Source organism: Gracilinanus agilis, chromosome 5 (assembly GCF_016433145.1).
Source record: "Gracilinanus agilis isolate LMUSP501 chromosome 5, AgileGrace, whole genome shotgun sequence".
Lineage (NCBI taxonomy): Eukaryota > Metazoa > Chordata > Mammalia > Didelphimorphia > Didelphidae > Gracilinanus > Gracilinanus agilis.
In genome coordinates, this window is record NC_058134.1 from 92,321,663 (window position 1) to 92,344,053 (window position 22,391).

The 22,391-nt window shown below is 37.1% G+C and overlaps 1 protein-coding gene across 1 annotated transcript in view; it reads left to right on the forward strand.

Moving 5' to 3' along the window:
• PAXIP1 (PAX interacting protein 1) overlaps positions 1 to 22,391 on the forward strand; it is a 127,996-nt gene that overhangs the window by 73,166 nt on the left and 32,439 nt on the right. Inside the window, exons 7-8 of the mRNA XM_044678958.1 lie at positions 805 to 1,458; positions 21,393 to 22,152. Of these exons, the coding sequence (XP_044534893.1) occupies positions 805 to 1,458; positions 21,393 to 22,152 (1,414 nt within the window). The remainder of the gene's footprint in view (positions 1 to 804; positions 1,459 to 21,392; positions 22,153 to 22,391) is intronic.

Genomic DNA, 22,391 nt, shown 5'->3' on the forward strand with positions numbered 1-22,391 from the left:
CTTTATTGTATTAATGAAATCATAAGTTGAGTCCCTCTCTAAAAACTCTATTCCTTGTTTTCCTTTACTATTAAATAATTCTTTCTAGCTCTTGTTCCCCAGTCCAGTTAAGTTGCAATATTAAAAGAGATATATCATCATTATATTTTCTAAAAGAAGTGTACTTTATTAAAATCATATATGTAAAAATATACTTTTGCAAAAAGAAAATTGCCATAAGCATTTCTTAAAAAAGAAAGGGCTCGGGGGCAGCTGGGTAGCTCAGTGGATTGAGAGTCAGGCCTAGAGACGGGAGGTCCTAGGTTCAAATCTGGCCTCAGACACTTCCCAGCTGTGTGACCCTGGGCAAGTCACTTGACCCCCATTGCCCACCCTTACCACTCTTCCACCTAGGAGCCAATACACAGAAGTTAAGGGTTTTTTAAAAAAAAAAAAAAAAAGAAGAAAGGGCCCTTTCTGTTTTTAAGTATAGGATTTGTTTAAATTTGTTCTACATTGAACTTTTCATGAATATATAAAGTGATGAATCCTCTAGTCATTGAAAGATAATGTTTTTGTTGTTTTGAGTTGTGTGTTGTGACTAATTGGAAATTTAGGTTATTTCTACAGTTGAGATTAATATAATCATCTCAGAATTGTTTTTAGTTATATAGATCAACAGAGGTTCTTCTGTATGGTGGCATGAAGGCTATAATCCATTTTTATTTATACAGGCTTCCAGGAAATTATTTGATTACCAAGTTGTAGTGAAAGGAGAGAAACTGAATTGTAGGGCTTTTAATTTATTTTTTATTTTCTCCTCAGGAAAAATATGAATGTGCTCTTAAACGAGAAAGCATTAAAATTGTGACACCAGACTGGGTCCTGGATTCAATATCTGATAAAAGTAAAAAGGAGGAAGCCTTTTATCATCCTCGTCTAATTATTTATGAAGAAGAGGAGGAGGAAGAAGAGGAGGAGGAGGAGGAGGAGGAGGATGAAGGGGAAAATGAAGAACAGGATTCTCAAAATGAAGGCAGTACAGATGAAAAGTTGTCAAGTCCTGCAAGTTCTCAGGAAGGATCAACATTAGGTGACCAGCCATTCTCGCCTAAATCAAACACTGAAAAATCAAAAGGGGAATTGATGTTTGATGATTCCTCAGACTCTTCACCTGAAAAACAAGAGAGAAATTTGAATTGGACCCCAGCTGAAGTCCCACAGATAGCTGCAGCAAAGCGCAGACTTCCTCAGGGAAAGGAGTCTGGTTTAATTAATTTATGTGCCAATGTCCCACCAGTTCCAAGCAACATTTTGCCTCCAGATGTCCGAAGTAATTTAATGGCTTCAGGACAGGGTCTCCAAAGCTCTGAAAGACCAGAAATGATGGCTACTTGGAGTCCAGCTGTACGGACATTGAGAAATATTACTAATAGTGCTGATATTCAGCAGATTAACCGACCATCAAATGTAGCACATGTAAGTCGCACTTTAAAAAATTCCAAAATAATGGACTTTACAATTAAAGGTTTTATATGCATTATTCATATTTCTAGTAATGTGTATTGTCATGTTATTTTCAAGGTTGATTACTTCTCACAGTATTTTATTTAGATCACTGAAGTAATGAGAAGTTGATATTTTCTTTGAATTACTCTTGTTTTTATTATTTTAGATAGTAAAAGCTGTAGTCATTAAAGGAGTACACTAGCAGTTAACAATCTTCAAATGAATTGTCTAAAACAGAAAACTTTGTATATTGAACATTGTATCTTTATTAACATGCCTGTACATTTCTAAAACTAAAAATGAGACATACAGATACTGAATCATTAGCATTATACTCAAAACTGATCAAAGGGTTAAAAACCAGTAAGTAAAGTATATAATCATGTCTCTATAATAATTGAATGCCATTATATGATAGACATTAATTCTGGATTAATTTGTTTATAAAATATAAACAGCTCTGTATATGCAAAGCAAGTGATGGTTGGTGAGCATTTAGAAGGGGAATAGTGATTACAAAGAACATGACTTTATGAAGAACAAGGTCATGCTAGACTAACCTTTATTTCCTTTTTTACAGGATTACTAAACTAGTAAATGAGGGCAGTGCTATAAATATAGTTAATCTAGATTTTAGCAAAGCTTTTGATATAGTATCTCATAATACATTTGATGGTCTTGTGTAGAAGACAGTTATATTAAGCAATAATATAATCAAATGGATTCAGAACGGTTAAGATGACAAAACTCAGAATAATTAATAGCTGTGGTAAATATTCTGGAAGTTTCCTAGTGAATACTTCAGGGATTTATGTTTGACTCTGAGCTATTGAACATTTTTATTTGTGACTTGGATAAAGGCCTATAGAACATGTTCTTCACCAGTGCAGGTGACCCAGAGCTTGGTGTGATTGCTGAACCATACACTGGAGGGTGGTGGAGAGGATCCAAAAGAATCTCAAAATTCTAGAGCATTGTCTCGAAACTAATAAGATGAAATCCAATGGTATAAATTGAAAATCTTGCACTTAGGTACAAACATGAAATGGGAGGGGTATAGGTAGACAAGTTCTGAAAAAGATTGGGTAGTTTTGGTGTACTATAAACTCAATATGAATCAGCAGTGTGAAGTAGCCCTAAAAGTTAGTTATTTTTTTGGGGGGGGGGAAGGGTTCTTACATCTGGATTATTGTATTCAGTTCTAGGTTTTACATTTTAAGGACATTTGTAATTTGGAGGAAGTTCATAGGAGGATAGCCAGGAGAGTAAAGAAGCCATGGGTTCATGACAACAGGATAAGTTGTAGGAATTGGATATATTTAGTGTAGAGAAGAGAAGACTTGGGACATGACAGTTGTGTTATTTGAAGGGCTTGTCATATGGAAGAGGGACTGGACATATACTGTTTAGTCCCAAAGAAGAGGTCCAGGAACTGTGAATGAATAGAAGTTGTAAAGAAGCAAAGTTTGGCTTCACTTCTGGAAAATTTTCTCAACAATTGAAGCTGTCAAAAACCCATTTGAGTTGCTTCAAAGGGTTCCCTTTCCTTGGAGGTTTTCAAGCAGAAGTGAGGTGATCACTTGTTAAGTATGGTCTAATGTTATTCCTTTCATGTGTGAATGAGTTGCTACTAGATAGCCACTGAGGTACTTTCTAATTTCAGATTCTGTAATTTAAGTTGAAATCAGAGAGGAGCAATATCTTGGGACTTAATTTTGAAGAATTAAATTATAGTTTACTATTGTACTCATAAGAATTACTAAATGGCTAAATAGCAAACATTTGTTACACATCATGTTGTTTACTTTAATAGAATTTTGAGTCATTAAATAACTTACATAAAATTACTGGATGTAGATATTTAACAGCATTCACTCATTCTATACCATTCATTTTGAGAGTAGGTGTTGGAGAGGGTCTGCACAGAGGAAAAGGGGGACTGGGAGGAAAACAGAAGTGATGACAATAGCAGTATGCCAGTATTTTAGAAGTTAATGCATTAATGCTGTTGCACTCAGTGCTGTTTTTGCTATTGTTATAAAGAAATAAAGAGATACTACTATACTCCTAGGGGATATATAGATATTGGTGAGGGAAGCTGTGTCTTTGCATTCCCCTAGGTTGCTGGCGACTGGGGAAACACCAACTCAGTCACGTTTGCTTGATGGTATAATTCCTCTTTTTAAATAAGTGCCCAGGTAGGACCCTAACTGGTCAGGTGGATGGGTAACCCTTCAGGTTCTACCTGGGTTGGATCAGTTATTAGTATTGGGCTTTGATTAGCTTTGGATCACGTTGTTCATCTGACTGCATTTGCTCCCTCCCCAAGGGTCGTGATGTAATGACCACTCGGGAAGGTACTTATTAAATATTTATCTTTGATCTTAATTAGGGAAAGGATTATCAGGATATGGATTGGGGATTGGAGACCCTGTCAAACTGTTATCTATAGGCTATAATCCCTCAGGACTGGAGGCTTATTGATTTGTAAGCTGGAGCTCTTGTTCTTCACAACCTCTCTGATTCAGCTTGACCACTGCCAAACCAGAGAGATTACCCTGTTGGATGTAGTTGTATCTGATTTCTCTCAGCTTCCTATTGTCAGTTTGTGATATATTAGCCTGCACAGCCTTCAGGAAGTAACCACCCTTAAGAAAATCCACACTTCTTCTTCTTCTTCTTCTACCTCCCTCTTCCTGGTCACCACCCGGGCCCAGAGACCTAAATAGCTATGATGATTCAGAAGCCTAAAGATCTAGGGAGATTCAGAGAGAACCAAAGATCAAATGTCAAAAGCCCCTTCCAGATGGCTGTTGGGGTATTTATACTCTCAGGCCAACCGACTTTTGCCCCTGTCTCATGGCTTCTAGGAACATTCTGATGTCTCCAACTGTCTCCCTTGTCAATCAAGGTGAGACCAACATTCCCAGAGTTTAAACATAACACTATACATCTTTTTGTGGGTTTTCACAGAACCAGATACCTACTTATTTTTTTTAATTCAGTTTAGACATTAAGTATATTAAAACATTTGTTAAGCTGTTAGAGTCACTGGGTTAAGCATTGGAGATGCACAGTTTCAAATAATACAGCCTCTGGCCCTTAAGGAAAGATTATAAACTATTGAGAGAACTTCAAAAATAGAAAAATCCTTCTGGCTTTGAGTGAACAGCAGAGAGCACAATTTGTTAAAAAGTATTTTACTTTATGATTAACTCTTCTAGGAGCTATTTGCTTATATCTAAAGACATATTAGAGAAGCACGGGGATGTGCTGGAGCCAGTTTTTTTAATCTTCAAATTGATTGTTAAATTTTTAGCAGGAGCATTTATAACTCAGAAATGACAAACACTAAAATTTGTGACTTGATTTATCATTTTGTTGTTTGTCTAGGCTTAAAGTGTTAGAGAAAATATAATAATGAAGATTAGCTTTCATAATTGTGTCATGTATACAATTTTTTCTCTTGGGGAGCCAGTTGTTAAACATTTATTGACATACCCCTGGGAGGACAACACTATGTAGTGGACGTAGCATTAGCCTTGGTGTCCACAGTCTGAGTTTGAGGACTTTGTTTCTCACATATAATGACTCTGTGACTCTTCCAGGCACTAAATTCAAATTATTAGTGGGGATTTCTTCACTGAGAGTTCTTTATACCAGTGAAATGGATCTGAATCAATCAACTTAACATATAAACTGGTTTTGTACCTTGAAGGGTCTATAATCCAAAATCCAGAATCGATATATATATATACATATATATGCATTTATGATAAAGAACATTGTTTTGGGATAGATTTTATATTTATTTTAAAATATATTTGTCATAAAAGGTGAGGATATTATGTGGCATGTTATTGAACCTATGAGAGGTACTTGATAATGGTGATTGAGAGGCCAATTTTTTGTTGGCAAAATTACAGCAGAAATCTAGAGACTACAGACAATGGATTTTCAGGAATGCTCATGTTTTTCATAAACATTTTCATGCATGAACGTGGATAGAAATATCAAATTTGAATTTTTGCACAGTGTAGAGAATCTGCCATAACATGACATAGAGTTGATAGCAACTTTTTAGGAAACAGGCATGTCAGAGCCATGCCAAAGGTTGCTGTTCTTGAACTTAATATTTTTCCTGCTCATCTCAAGGAGGAGGCCTCATGAGTCAATAGGACGATCTTAGAGCAGAATACAGAGTGCTGCCAAGAATGTCACTAATTTCAAAGTTATGACCATCATTACCATCTGAAGAAAAAAAGACAAGAAAGCAGACTGTAGCAACTGGGGAGCATTCTCCTATTGCCTGCCACTAGCATATCTTGGTGCAGAACCTTTCAGTTAACTGGATACTGGCTAACCCAAAATTTCATCTACTTCCCTCCTCCCCCTTCCTTTCCCCTTCCTCCCCACCCCCCACTTCAAACTTTAAGAAAAAAGTGCATGCATGTGTACCTTTCATTGCAGGTCAGTCAATAAATAAGCATTTATTAAAGGCTGACTATGCCAGGTGTTGTTCTATGTCCTGGCAATACATTAGAGATTGAGTACTACTTTATCTCCTCTGAACTAATTTATACAGTGAAAATTTATGTTCAGATTAATGCCCTGAGATCCTACTTCCTGACCTGCAAATAAGATCCAATTTGTTATATTCTACTTATGTAGATTTTCAACAAAAAGATTGTAATAAGAGAATTTTCTTGTTAAACTTTAGATAACCAGTAACTAAAATGAATGGCATCTCTATCCTTCTAGAAAGATTCTGTGGATTTAAAACTTAATAAAGCATGATAAATAGTATGAATAGATATGTCTCTAGCAGTAGATATATGAAGTGCAAGGAAGAGAATGAATAAGAACCTTGGAAAATAAGGTTAGTACTATTCTGATTGTTTTATGTGGTTCTGCTTGAGAGTATAGTAAAGGAATCTATAAATTGGTTTTATGTGATCAGCTGGAAAATTATTTCATATGCTATGAGCATCACTTAGCATCTAAAGACAAATTTCTTAGGCTTGATATGCAGTTTGATTGAATTATCCAAAGATAAACATGGGAAGGTAATGGTTTGTTTTAGAATTTCAATTTGATCCAAACATTTATTAAGCTCATATTGTGCTCAAAGAACATTGTTAAGGAGCTGAGAAAGTCTCTCCACAAAGACCTTAACTCTAATACAAAATGGAATTTAATAAATGCATAAGAGATTATAAAAAAGTTCTATAAGAGTTTCAAGTATGGAACACTTTCTGGCAGAAAGCTTTGTGATAGGTTTCATAGGTTTATCAGTTATATTGAGTGCTGAAGAATGGGCAAGATTTTGACAGCCAGAGATTTAAGGAGTAAAGGGCATTCTAAACATAAAGATTAGTTGGAAAATGTGTTTAGGGGGAAAGGGAAGGAATAAAATCCACTACTCTGGAATATTATGCAAAGGGCAATGAAATAGGAGGTTTCATTAGAAAGACAGGTTCATGCTTGATTGTGGAGGACCTTGAATATCAAGTTAAAGAATTTTGAATTTGGCTTGACAAATAATAAGCCATTGAAGTTTTTGAACAGTGGAATAATGTGACTGAATGTGAATTAATAATTATTGTTCTACTAGTGGCAAAAAGGGTAAAACGAAATGAATGAAGCATTGGAAATAGGGAAACTGGTTAGAGGATCTAGACTATATTGTTAACTGAGAGTGGAAGCAAAGAAGACTTGATGGCAAGTAATACTTTAGAGGTTTAAACCTTTAGACTTGGCAGCTACCTTGACATGGGGATTCAAGGAGGGAGTAGTCAAAAATGACTAAGACTGAGAAAGTTTGACTAGAAGTCTCTGGAGATCCAGGAAAATGAAGATTAAGAAAGGGCTTTGAATTTGGTAATTAAATGGTTATTGAAAACATTTGAAAGGACATAACAGTCATGGGATGAAAGCTGTATTGTGGGAAGTTGATATTTTAGTGGATAGTAAGGTTGCAGAACTAGCAAAATTCATCTGTTCTTAGGAGACATTTAATAATAAGAGTAAAAGATAATAGTATCTTTAGAGGCATTGAAATTTAAGGGAATGGCTTTTTAAGTTAAGGAAAACTTAAGTATATTTGTAGGCAGAAGGCGTTAGTGGAAGGATAGACACTTATTTTTTGCTTATTTTTAATTTTTAAAAAGTTTATTTTCATTATTAAACATTTTTTTTTCTCCCTTTTACTTCTCCTATCCCTGCAAAAAAATATCTTTAATACCACAAGGTAGGTATTAAAGACCCAAGGAAAGATTATACTGATGGAATAAAGTTCAAAAAAAGTTGAGGGATTAGAATCTATTCTACAGGGTTCCTGTGAAGATTGGGTGGGATAATATATAAGGTTCTTTTAAAAAATGCCATGTAAATATCAATTATTATTAATCACCCATTAGTATGGCCATATTTTGGAACTTACCATCAGCTAGAACTAAATGGCATGACTTTTCTAAATAATTTATATTGGGATTAAGGAGATAAGAAAGGTATATAAGTAAAAGATGAAGCTACAGAGAAATTTGGAGGTAAGAAGGAGAATTGAGGGAACTAATGTCAACTATCTGTTCTCTGTAAAATAGAAACTGAAGTTGAACTTAGAGAGCATAGATAGAGAATGAGGACAGCTATAGGTGGCTCAGTGGATAAAGAGCCAAGGCTGGTGATGGGAGATCTGGGGTTCAATTGTGGCTTCAGATACCTCTTAGCAGTGTGACCCCAGGCAGATCACTTAAACCCCAATTGCCTAGTCCCTTTAGTCTTCTGCCTTGGAACTGATAGGTAATTTCAATTTTTTTTTTAAACCCTTACCTTCCATCTTGGAATCAATACTATGTATTGATTCTAAGGTAAAAGAGCAGTAAGGACTAGGCAATGAGGGTTAAGTGACTTGCCCAAGGTCACATGGCTAGGAAGTATCTGAGAGCAGATTTGAATCCAGGACCTCCCATCTCTAGGCCTGGCTCTCAATCCACTGAGCCACACAGCTGCCCAATTTCAGTTCTAAGATAGAAGTTAAGAGTTTTAAAAAAAGGGAAAGAAACATATAGGGAATGGAGATGAGGTTTGGAATTTAGGAGAGCAGAAAAACTTTGAAACAATAGATACAAGGAATGTAGTATGGATTCAGAATACCTCAGAAAAGTGGAAATGAGATGGTCTTGCTGGGCACCACATTTTAGTAAGTACATTGATCAATTAGGAGAACACAATGGTGAAGGGCTTTGAGATCTTGCCATACAAAGATTAGTTGGTGCAGCTAGAAATATTTAGCTGGCAAAAGAAAAGACAAGGTAAGGCACAAATCAAGTATTTGAGAGACTGTTTATTTTTTTTAAACCCTTAACTTCTGTGTATTGGTTTATAGGTGGAAGAATGGTAAGGGTAGGCAATGGGGGTCAAGTGACTTGCCCAGGGTCACACAGCTGGGAAGTGTCTGAGGCTGGCTTTGAACCCAGGATCTCCCATCTCTAGGGCTGACTCTCAATCCACTGAGCTACCCAGCTGTCCCGGACTATCTGTTTAGAAGAGACATTTGACTTGTTTATTGGTTCAATAAGGCAGAACCCAGAACAGACCCTGAAAGTTGTAGAGAGGACAACTTAACCTGACATACACACACACACACACACACACACACACACACACACACTCAGAGAGAGAAGGAGAATATGAATATGAATTACAGACTTATGCAAAAGTGGGTCAGGCTACTTTGGAAGATAATGGGTTCTTTCTTACTGTAGCTATGGACCTGGTGGAGATGAAGACCTTAGTGGAGAATGCAAGATGTGGAGATAAGAGTTTGGATTTAGGAAACATAAGGCAAAAATTCCCTATTCAGAGTTCAATAATGATTTCAGGAAAATAGGAATGAGTAGAACAGGATGAGGTCCAATGGTATGGCTTCAGTAGGACAAAGAGAGTAGAGTTAGAAGGACAGGAAAATTTGTAGAGTAAAATTTCTCCTCAATATCTTTTCTAGCTGGTAGGTCTTGTAATGCAAGGTGGCTAACAGAAGTAAATAAGGTAATCTGAGTGGGTCAATGAAGCCATTTGGGTGTGAGGAAGGATAAAGGGGATATTAGGTGATTATAAGGTGGTTGGAGGAGGAATAAAGGTAAAGGAAGGTATATAGGAGATAAAGGAAATGGGGTATGTAGGAGAGGCAGCTCAAACAGGTTTATTCCCAGAGGCTTGAGACAGAGAATACAGGGAGGAAATTAGGGCAGTAAGAAATGTTTAGGTTTTGGTTGTAGGAAGTCTCAGCCAGATACTACCTGCCAAGATGGATGCCCCCAGTTCTCTCAAGAAATAAAAAGAAAATGATTCCTTGCCTCTTTAGCCCTTGTCTCAATTTTTGATACAATGATTCACCAGAGGCTTTGAGTAGGTAATAAGGGGATTTATTAATCTCAAGTTAGTCAAAGGGAAAGAGGTTCAGGATTTTCTAACTGCTGCTAGGGAGAAGGGGTGATGGTGGGGGATGGGTTGTGGAGAGGTTTAGACTAAGATAGCCTGCTCTCCTAGTCGGGAGATTTGACTGCCTTTTAAGTAAAGTCCTTATTAAATCACTAAAACTAAGGGTAACTTATTTGAGGATACTCTACTTATCTATAGAAACTAAACCCACAGTGTTCCAATCACCAAGCCCTTCCTTTCACCCAGGGCCCAAAGGAAATTCAGGGGAAGGGAAGGGAATGTAGATGGAGAGATCAGGGAGAGGTCCAGAGAAATGAGATCGGTTTAAATTTCCCCAAGACAAATAAGCACAGGCCAAGGCCAAAGCAATTAGGCCAAAGCCAAGCCAAAAGGCCGAAGCCAACAGGCTAAGCCAAAGCAAAGCCTCCAGTCACAGCAAAAGCCAGAAGGCAAAAGCCTCATCAGTTGGAAATTCACCTCTATTTATAGCTTTAAGTTCTAACTGACTTTCTGAAGATTCTAAGACTTCTAACTTTTTGTGACCATTAGAAATTACAGAAGCAAAAAGTTTCTGTTAGCCACCTTGCATTACAATCTACAGTATTGATGAATAATTACTAATAATTGATAGTTATATAGCTCCTTAAGTTTTGTAAAATATTTTAAATATATTTTATTGTTTGATCCTTAAAAGGAGTTTTGCAAGGTAGATACATCAGCTATCGTAATCATCATTTTACACATGGTTAATGATCAGAGTTGTGACTTGCCTATAAACATAGTAAAGTGAAAGACTGACTGGTTTCAGAACCCAAGTTCAAATTTAATACCTTTGTGTCTTTGAGCAAGTCACTAGCTTCCCATGGCCTTCATTTCCTCATCTGTAAAATAAAAAAATTGGTGTAGACAGAGGTAGAATTTGAAACTTTGTCTTGAATCCAACTTAGTATACTTGATTCAACTTTTCTCATACTAAGCAAATATAGTAGAGATGAAATTTGTTGTATCTGAAGACATTGAAAAACTGAAGTCAGACTGGTAGACTTCCTTTGTAGGTACAGTGCAACACTGAACTCTAGAGAAATTTGGGAATTGTTTATGCAGCAAAAGATTTTCCTCAGCAAAATAAGGCAAAAGATCATCAATGAAAAATGTCTATAGAATTGAAATTTATTGTTCTTAAGGTAGTATGGTCTTTAAGACTAGACAGATGTTGGTTACAAATGTTGGTCTTATCTCATGAGGTCACTCTCAAATGTTAGTTAAGTCTTATTTTATGTGTGGCTGAGTTTCGCATTGGCTATAAATGTGACACCAACATTTCAGGCAGTGACATCAATGTTATTTCTAAATCATATTCAATATTAAAAGGCAAAATAGGATTAGCTGTAATGAAGTATTGAAACACAGTCAATATACCAGCATTAAAAAGCTGCTTTTACTGTAATATATTTCTTTTGGGCTAAGTACATGCAGAGAAATGAATGACAGAATAAGTAAATCACTTGTAAGTAAATTTGGTAACTATAGGCAAATAGGCACAATAAAGATGCATCACTAGATATGTTTTAGCTTTTTAATATTGGGAAACATCAGTAGACAGATTATGGTTAAGCCTTGCAAGGAGCAGCTCAGCCCATCTTGTACTCTAGTGACTCATAGCATGGATGCTTTCCTGGTTGAAGACTGCCAACGTATCACAAGCCCTGAGATATTCTAACTAATCTAAAAAAGACTTCAAGTATGGATCCTGAATGGACTGTATGTCCCTTTTCAGAGCCTAGCTAAGTTCAGAGAAGATATTTAGGATTATTAGAAGGTTGGATGTAGAGGAATTCAATTTTTGGTTATAACAATTCTCAGAGACCATTGTAATGGAAGGCATATTCTCACCAATAAAATAACAAATCTCCGAAATGTTAAACATCTAATATTTGCCCAGCACATTTTTTAGACGCCATGAGGAATGCAAGAAAACTTTTTAAGATATGGTCCTGCTTAGCTTAATATGTAGTCAGGAAATTTATACAATTTTTTTTTTTTGCTTATTAAAATTACATGAAAACTTTTGGGGCACTACATACAAACAGAATAAGTACTACTAATAATTGAACAAAGGGATTGATCATAAGTGTAATTGTTGAAAGAAGGGAGAGATTAGTGCCATGGAATGTAATTTGAGAAGGCTAGTTGCATGAGGAAAAGTGGGATTTGAATGAAGAGCATATTTAACAGTAGAGGTACTGATCACCATGGCCTATGTATGAGACAAGAGACCAGACTAACCACAGCAGATTGTGTTGAGTAGATGGATATGGCTTGTTTGGTTGAGTGGGCCAGATTACAGGAGCACTTTTCAAATTATACACAGGAATTTAGATTTGATGAAGTAGCTATTAGGGAACCACACATTTAATGGGGAATGAAATTTAATGAAAAATGTTTGGAAAAAGGACAACAAAAATAAAAGTTGAAATGGAATGATAAAAGACTAGGGGCAGAGAGATCTGGAAGGAAGCTATTGATGATGTGAAGAGGACCTAGATTGAGGTGATAATGGTAGAAATAGAGAGAAAAGATAGCTTTGAGAGATTTCAGGAGAAAAAGTAATGTTTTATGACAGATTGGATTGAATGTTTGAAAAGCCTAGTATCATCGTTTATTCCCATTTTCTTTCCTGCTTAAGCAGAATAACTATCTCCCTTGCTACATTTAATCTCCATACCTGTGCCTTCAATCCTATCTTGTTCTACCTCCTAGAGGACTGTGATCCTAGTCAAACATTGCTCTTCTCTTATATCTCTAATCTTTCCATTTCTATGCTTTCCTTCTGATATGCCTACAAACATGTTTATGTTCTGTAACTAAACAAATTTTTCTTTTGCCTTTCTACTCCAAAAGAGAAATTCAATCTCATTCCTCTTTACCACTAGACTTTTCAATACAATTATCAATGCCCAGTGCTTTTTTCCTCTCACTGTCTATTCATTTTCTCCTTACTCTCTTGCAATCTGGCTTCTTTCTGTATGGAAATATTCTTTTCATAGTTACTACCAAATCAGTTTTTAAAAAGTTCAGTCTTTATTCTTGATTTCTCAACAGTACTTTGAATACTGGTGACCACCTTCCATCTTTTGATTATTCTTCTTTTCCCTAGTTTTTATATCTCTAAATGTTTTTCTCTAAATTCTTTTCTCAACTCCTTAAGGTGTAGATTCTTGAAGTTTTTCTCCTGTTCTTGTAAAATGCTTTGCTAACTTTAAAGTGCAATATAAATGCTAACTCTTTGTTGTTGTTTAGATGTGCCTTTGTGATTTTCTTTGCCAAGATCCTGGAGTGGCTTGCCATTTCCTTCTCCAGCTCATTTTGCAGATGAGGAAACTGAGGCAAAACAATTAAATGATTTAACCAGGGTCATACAGCTGGTATCTAGTCTGGATTTGAACTTACAAAGGTGAAGAAATACTTAGGCCCAGGGAAGGTAAGCAGCTTGCCCCTGAGTCATACAATATTGGAAGCATATTTTGAATTCAGGTCTTTGATTCAAAATTAGTCCAGCATTCTGCCCTACATTTCACCATTTGCTCCTTTATTTCTCTATGCTGTTCTTTTTAATAAGCATTCACTTCCACAGCTTCAACTATTACCTCTTAAAAAATTGACTCCCAAATCTATTATTCTATAGCTGCCTTCCAGGTTTGTATATTTCTGAGCTCTAGAGCTGTATTTTGCCAAAAACAAAACAAAACAAAAAAAACCAAAAACAAAACAAAAAAACTCCTAGCAACTTGAGCTCACCATGTCCAAATTGAGTTCATTATCTTTTTAAAAATTTCTTGCTCATAGAGGTTATTTTAATAAATTTGTACCTAAACAGAAACCTCTTTATAGCAATCTGATAGTTCTTATTTAGCCTGTACAGAAAGTCCTCCAGAGATGAATACTTTTTACTTGTGAGGCAGACATTGTAGGACAGTTTTAATTTTTAAAAATGTTTTTTTTCTTATGTAAAAATCTAGGGGGTAGCTGGGTGGCTCAGTGGATTGAGAGCCAGGCCTAGAGACAGGAGGTCCGAGGTTCAAATTTAGTCTCAGACACTTCCTAGCTGTGTGACCCTAGGCAAGTCACTTAACCCCCATTGCCTAGCCCAGTGAGTTCCCACACTTTTTTGACCTACTGCCCCCTTTCCAGAAAAAATTTTATTTAGCCCCCTGGAAATTAAATTTTTTTAAAATTTTAATAGCAATTAATAGGAAAGATAAATGCACCTGTGACCATCACCACTTCCCTGGATCGCTGCAGCACCCACCAGGGGGCGGTAGCGCCCACTTTGGGAATCACTGGCCTAGCCCTTATTGCTCTTCTGCAATACAGAGTATTGATTCTAAGGTAGAAGGTAAGGGTTTAAAAAAAAAAATCTGCATTCCTGAAACTTTTGTCCATTACTCCTAGTTCTTCCATTTGATGCTAAATTCCAAGCAAGTCTAAATTGGCTTTTACAGGGCTATTTTTCAGGTTTGTGGACAGCTATCATAAGCCCTCTAGTTATTTTATCTTTGGACTTAAAATTCTTAGTTTTCCCCCCGTATTTCATCATCTCCAGTTTTAGCATACCAGTCTCTTTTCCCTGGATGTATTCCAATTTTTCAGTTTAAAAAAAAATGAAGCCTGGATTTGAACATATTACCATAGATGTATTAAGTCCAAGACAATATAATAAACATTTTTATTAACTGTCTGTAATGTGTGCATAGTTAGCACCATGCAGTGGGAGAAATAAAACACCAACATCATTAGTTATGATACATTGACAGGTCCATTGTTGAGTTAGAAAACAAAATGCTATATGGGATCTGAGGAGGAAAATTCTGAATAGCACCCAGAGCAAAGGAAGTTCAATGCAAGGCTTTATGGATGTATGAATTTTGGACAACAGTTGGAAATTAAAAACGCAAGGAGAAGGAGAGGAGGATATTTTAGGAATATCCTGAATAAAAAGCATAAAGGTTTGATAGCTCTTGGCAGAAAATTGTTTGGAGCATAGTTTGTGGAAGGGTAATATATAGTTGCAAAGATAGGCTGATGCTAGGCTGTAGAGGATCTTTTAATCCTTGAATGCCAGAGGAATTTGAACTGGAAATACTTAAAAAGTATTAGGTCTTGGGGCAGCTGGGTGGCTCTGTGGATTGAGAGCCAGGTCCAGAGACTGGAGGTCCCAGGTTCAAATCTGGCCTCTGATACTTCCTAACTGTGTGACCTTGGGAGAATCACTTGTCTCCATTGTTTAGCCCTTAGTGCTCTTCTGCCTTGGAACCAATACTTAGTATCAATTCTAAGACAGAAGATAAGGGTTAAAAAAAATATTAAGCCCAATGGGCATTGTGTTAGGTTTAGGTCTAAAGACAAAATTTAAATATTCATTGACAAATAAGCTTCTTTTGGGAGAGACTTGCATGTGAATAAATAAGTATACAAAATAATATATACAAATATATGTTTGTATAAATACATACAAAACAAATACAAAATATGTTTTTTGCAGGGAGGATAGAAAAAGAGAGGTAATCAAAAAAGCTTCATGAAAACCTGGAGCTTGAGCAGATTTTTGTAGTAAACAAGGGATTCTGAGACTTCGAGGAGGAATGATAATGTATTCAAGGCATATGAGGACAATCAGTGCAAAGGGAAAGAAATAGAAGATGGGGTGTCATGTGTGATAAAATAACAAAGCCAATTCAGCTGGATTAGAATGTGGGGGGAAGAATATATATGATGTTGGAAAGATAGGTTGGAGTCTGATTGTAAAGCACTTTAAAAAGCTAATCTAGAGGGCATTATACCAGATCCTAAAGTCAATAGAGATTGAATATGGAAATGGCATAGACAGATTTTCACTCCTAAGAAAATCACCTTGAGGGTCTTGGTAAGAGGGGGAGAGACTTGAGGTAAGGACTCATGGATTTAGGCTCTTTTCTGCTGGAGAGAGATAATGAAGGCCCTAACTAGAATAGTGGCCATATGAGTAGAGAGAAGGGGTAGATAAGTGTTTTAAAGGTGGAAATTGTGAGATATGGCAACTGATTAGCTGTGTATAGTGAGAAAAAATGCTGAGTCATGGATGTGGCAAGATTATGAACCCTGAATGATTGAAAGAATGGTAGTGCCCACAACAGAATTAGGAAAATTGGGAAGAAGGGGAGGACTTTGGAGAAGATATGTTCTTTTTTGATATAAGTTTGAAATATCTTTGGGACAAGTTCAAAATAGGAAAGGAAGGCTAATCTTCCTCACAACAGGGGCACACCTAAAATTAGGGGACAAGAAAAGAAAAATGAATTGGTAAAAGGGACTAAGAAGGAGAGGTCAGAGAAGTAGAGGAGAATTGGGAGAATAATGTCATGAAAACCAAGAGATTACTAGGTTTGCAAGGCACTATGTGTTACATTTATTTAAATTATTTTTACTAGATTGCAAACTCCAAAAGAAGACCATCTTTGAATCATATCTCTTCTACTTAGTATCTTTTTGACCACTGGCCAAAACTTTCTTGGCTTTGATTTATTCATCTGCAAAATAAAGGCAGTTGAACGACCTGAGGTACCTCATGATCCTCTGAAAACTATTCAAGAGACCTGATGGTGGCATTTGTCAGTAATGTGGAATTATACAAATCTGGTCATTTCTTTACTTTATGCAAAAAATTCTTCCATGATACCCAAGTAAATGACTTTGACTTTCAAATAAAGTTAAAATTCCTTAGCCTGGTACTGATATTTCCCTTCAAAATGATCTTTCCTTCCCTTAGATCTCATATACTTTATTATTTCCTTGTAGATACCTAAATAGTTGGCATTGGATTGAAGGGAAGGAAAGAATCAGTTGGTAGAGAATGAAATGAAAAATAATTGTTGGGGACACAGTTGGGTGCTCAGTGGATTGAGAGAGCCAGGCCTGGGGGACCGGTTGGAGGTCCTGGATTCAAATGTGACCTTAGACACAGTCTAGCTGTGTGACCCTGGGCAAGTCACTTAACTCCTGTTGCCTAACCCATACTACTCTTCTGCTTTGGAACTAATACATAGTATTGATTCTGAGATGGAAGGTAGGGGTTTAAAAAAAAAAGAAAGTAATTGAAAATTTTCAGGCCTATGGGCAATGAGAACAATCATAGTCTTAAGTGGAATTGTTGGAAAGGAGAGCAAGCTATGGAGAAAAGAATTAGACATACTTAGCTCTTGAGCTTTTAAAGCCTCATATAGGCTAGTTCTAGTCTCTCTTTCCAGTTTCATTGGGCATTTCTGCATCCCATACTCTGAGCCAAATTGGCCTTCTTGCTGTTGTCACTCACAAATAGTATCCCAGTTGCTGTCTCCTTGCTCTGTCATTGCTGGAAAACACCCCCTCTTTTCTCCTTCCCTAAAAGTCCTTTTTCTTTAAACTGTAGCTCAGGCATCATCTCCAGTATGAGGCCTTTTCAGATCTCCCAGCTGCCAATGTATCTCTTCTCTGAAACTGTCTTGTATTTAACAACTTTAATTTATGTAGTAGGTACTTAATAAATACTTGATTGATATTTATGCTGTATATATATCATATGTACTTCTTGTCATTAGAATGTAATCCTGTTTTGAGTAGGGATGGCTTGGTTCTTTGTTCCATAGGGCCTAGCATAGTGCCTGGCACACGATAGGCACTTAATAAACCTATATTGACTGTTATTCTCCATGGCTGGGAGAGGCTAAGTGATTTGCTCAGGATTGTCATATCTTTAGGTCAGATCAGAAATCGGGTCTTCCTGACTCCAAGTCTTGCTGGCTATCCTGCCTGCCACCCAGCTACCTTTATTTGTAATGACAGAAGTATTCTAAAAGGCACTGCTAAAAATTAGAAAGTTCTGAGTAAGAAAGGGAAGGCCCTCGGGTAGTGATGGCGAACCTATGGTGTGGGTACCAAAGATGGCACACAGAGCGTTCTCCGTAGGCATACGGCCACACCCCCACACCCCAGATTGTTACAAGAAAGGCAAGGGGACTTGGGCAAAGCTGTTCCCCTCCCCCTCTCCACCCTGCCTCCCCAGCCCCTGCCAATGGAAGCACACAGGGGGGAAGGTGGGCAGCTCACAGGCAGCAGAGCTAGAGGGGAGTGCTGGGGCCACTCCTCTCCCCTTCTTTATACTCCCCGAGGGCATTCCTTACTTTACCTGCTCACTTTCTCCCTCCCCTGTGTGGGGTTAGGGAAAACAGGGGGCACCCACAACTCAGTGGGGGGGGGGCAGGGCATAGCACCTGGTCTTTAGGCAGGGCTGGGCTAGGCTTGTCACTGGGTCTGGGGATGGAGTACTGGGCCTCTAAAAGGTTAGCCATCACTAGCCTAGGCACAGATAGTGTTTTCATCAATACTTTCAATGGGAAATCAAGGAGTATTTGGAATTAAAAGAAAGACTTGAAATATAAAGAGTTGGATTAGATGATATTTGAGAATGGGATTTGTATTTCTGAATAAGAGATTAAAATATGGATAAAGATCTTATTTCATTTCTGATTCTCCTTTCCCTGTCCTAATTTTTAAAAAAACTCATCATCTGTCCTTAGCATCCCTTAGGAAGCCATTGCCCATTCTGAACTTACGGGGTGCTTTCAATAATCTTGTAGAAACCTTAAGTTCTTTTACAGTTTGTATTCATCCTGTTGACTGGCCTTAAAGGTTACCTAATATATATCTAAACCTAATTGGGTAAGAACTACCTTTTTTTTTATTGTTTTATCTTTTAGGAAGAAAGATCTTTGAACTGGAGACAACAGAACAAAATAACTAGTAGGGAACTGAAACTCAAGATTTTGTAAGGAGTTAATAGCAAAAATGAGAGCACTTAGTTGCCTTGATGATCTTAAGTCACCAGGCCACCTAGGTAAATGAGACTCAAGCGTACTGAAAGAATGGATGAATATGATTTCTGAAAGATCATGAAGATTGGAAGAAATTCCACTAGACCAGATTAGGGCAGATGCCCCAAATTAAAAAAAAAAATGGTTAGGAGAGAGTCTTTTAAGTTCTAGACCAGTGAGTTTGACTTTAAAACATTTTAGAATCCCGCTTGGAATCAGAAAGAGTGATTGCAGAACATTTAGAAGAAAAAACAGTGATCATAAAGGGCCAGCATGACTTCACTTGAGAATAGTTCATACCAGATTAACTTCCTTAGCAGCAGATAGGGGAATTTTATAGATAAGAATTTGCATTGATTTCTGACAAAGCATTTTATAAAAGCTTTTCATGCTTTTCTCGTACTGGTCGGTAGAGAGAATGCTAGACTAGAAGTCAGACCCTTCCTGACAATTAATAGCTGTGTGACCCTGAGAAAGTCACAAGTACCTCTCTGTGTCTCAGTTTCTTCAAATGTAAAATGGAGATAATAATAGCACCTACCTCACAGTGTTGTGAGGATTAAATGAGATATATAAAGTGCTTTACAAACCTTAAAGTACCATGTAAGTGCTAGCTATTAGCCTATCACATAGTTGTTGCATTTGGAACAGGTTAATTGGCCAAAACCATATTTGATACAGTCACTAATGACCTGATATCAGGTTGGAGTAATCTCTTGTGAGGAGGAGTATGAATTTATTTAACCTTTTTCTGGAACTTTGTACAAATTATTTTAAAGAAGAGGAAACTGACTAAATGACCTATGGTACCTTTTAACTCTAAATCTGTGACTTTATGTTTTGAATAAAGATATAGATGGTGTATCATGATCAGTTTTTTGGATGTTGTGAAAGCTGGGGGCCTATCACATCATATCTACATTTAATTGACAGTCTATCCAAAAGGTCCAGGAAAGGCTAGAAAACTGTGTTGACTCTTATAAGATAAAATTTAATAAGGATAAATATGGAGTTTTATGCTGGTTCAAAAAAAATATCAACCTCACCAGTATAGGGTGGCTAGATAGTTTATCTGAAAAAGATTAAGGTTTTCATGTACTCCCAAGTTTAGTGTGAAGCAATAATGAAAACATGATTGCCCCCCAAAACTAATGAGATCTTCCATTGCATTGAGAGCTATAACATATGGAATATAGAAGGGGTACTCCAGCTGCATCTTGGTCAAATGCTATTAATGTATTCATATTTAATAATGTTTGGAATATCAAAAGAATGTATATTAAAAATTAAAATGTATATGTTAAAAATCATGCCTGCCTGTGCAATTAAAAAGCAAATATATTGTAATGATAAAAATGTCATTGAATGGTAGAAAAATCTCTTTGCTTTTCAGTAGAATGTAAGCTTGAGGGCAGGGGTTGGTTTTCATATTTTTTTCTTTGTAATATAATAGGTACATAATAGTTTTGGACTAGAAACGCTATAACAACTTACTATTGAGAGTTTGGTTTCTTTTATATTCCAGTTGTTGTGCCTGTGTGTCATATATTGAAACTTTAGAGAGGAAGAGGTGAGCTGGATGCACTATCCATGAAAAAATCAGAAATGACTCTTCCTGGAGTTTCAGTAGTTGACTGCATTGTTGTACTAACAATGGACCAGCTATCTGAGAAGTATGTTCCATGTCTTCTCTCTGGTCATCTTTATTTTATTGAATCTTTCTGGGCTAGATTGGGCTAGGCTCAAGATAGGAATATAGTATATTTCAAAGAGAACTACTTTGTGGTATTAGCATTAAAATGATGAACTACTGCCTACTACTCCTTAAGATTCTTTATTCTCTAGGACTTAACTCAGGATTTTGTGTGGGGGAAAGAGCATCCCTCAAAATAAACTGGAGGGCAGGGACAGCTGGGTAGCTCAGCTCAGTGGATTGAGAGCCAGGCCCAGAGATGGGAGGTCCTGGTTCAAATGTGGTCTCAGATACTTCCCAGCTGTGTGACCTTGGAAGTCACTTAATCCTTATTGCCTAGTTCTTACCATTCTTCTGCCTTGGAACCAATATACAATATTGATTCTAAGGTAGAAGGTGAGGGTTTAAAAAAAAAAAAACTGGACGGGAGACGTTTCATTGAGATGGCCTGAGCAGTGCTGGGCTCCAAAGTAATACCCATGCCACCTGCCTCCCCATCCTTCCGGGGAATACCACCTTGAGTAATCATGTTCTCCTACATCCAGAATCTTCTGTTGTTCAAAACACATCAGTCATCATTTTCATTCATTTTCATTTCCTTTTTTAATGATTCATTAGCTTAAATTTTTTTCCATTAATCATATAGTTTTAAATGTTGCTGATCTTTTGAGTATCAATATTTATTAATCCGTTACTAACATTATGAAGTAAGTAAAGTTTAGGAATTTTATTTTCTGAAATTCAACTTTGTTCTTATTTTCTATATTATTGATATCTCAAAGTCTTGTGAAAATATTCTATTTACTTTCAAGTAAGTTATTAGCAAAATGTGGAAGTACCTTGTGTATTGGATAATGACGCTTCATTAAATCTTTGTTTTCTAGATCTTACAGTCTCTTTCAGCACCTACAAAAAATTTAGAACAGCAGGTAAATCATAGCCAACAGGGACATGCAAATGCCGTGTTGTTTAGTCAAGTAAAACTAACTCCAGAGACACATTTGTTACAACAGCAACATCAGACGCAGCAGCAGCAGCAACAGCAGCAGCAGCAGCAACAGCATCACCCCATTTTACATCTTCAACCTCAGCAGCTTATGCAACTGCAGCAGCAGCAGCAGCAACCACCACAGATTTCCCAACAACCCTACCCTCAGCAACAGCCTCATCAGTTTTCACAACCACAGCAACAAGTCCATCAGCAGCATCAGTTTACACAGCAACAGCTACCGTTTCCACAGCAACAATTACATCCTCCACAGCAGCTTCATCGCCCACAGCAGCAGCTACAGCAGTTCCAGCAACAGCATGCCCTTCAGCAACAGCTCCATCAGCTGCAGCAGCAGCAGCTGCAACAGCAACAGTTAGCACAGCTCCAGCAGCAGAATCTACAGCAGCAGCAGCAGCAACAGTTACAGCAGCAGCAGCTACAGCAACAGCAACAGCAGCAGCTACAGCAGCAGCAATTACGTCTGCACCAACATCAGCAGCAGCAGCAGCAGCAACAAATGCAAAATCAAACAGCACAACATTTGAGTCAGACATCCCAGGCCCTTCAGCAGCAGGTTCCTCCTCAGCAACCACAACATCACCAGCAGCAGCCACAGCATCATCAGCTCTTCGGACATGATCCGGCACTGGAGAGTTAGTCATCTTTTTTTTCCTGCCTAAAAGTAGTGCTCTAGTCCCATGAAATGCTTTGGTTATTTGGGAGTAGGGATTATTATTACTTTCACAAAGTGGAGAATTTAAAACCCTTAATTTGTTGTCTACTGCTTTAGAATTTAAGGCCCTCATTTCAGTGGTCAAATTATTAAAGAAAGGTTTTATATGTAACTATACACACCTGTACACATCTATATGTGCAGCCATTTTTATGGTCC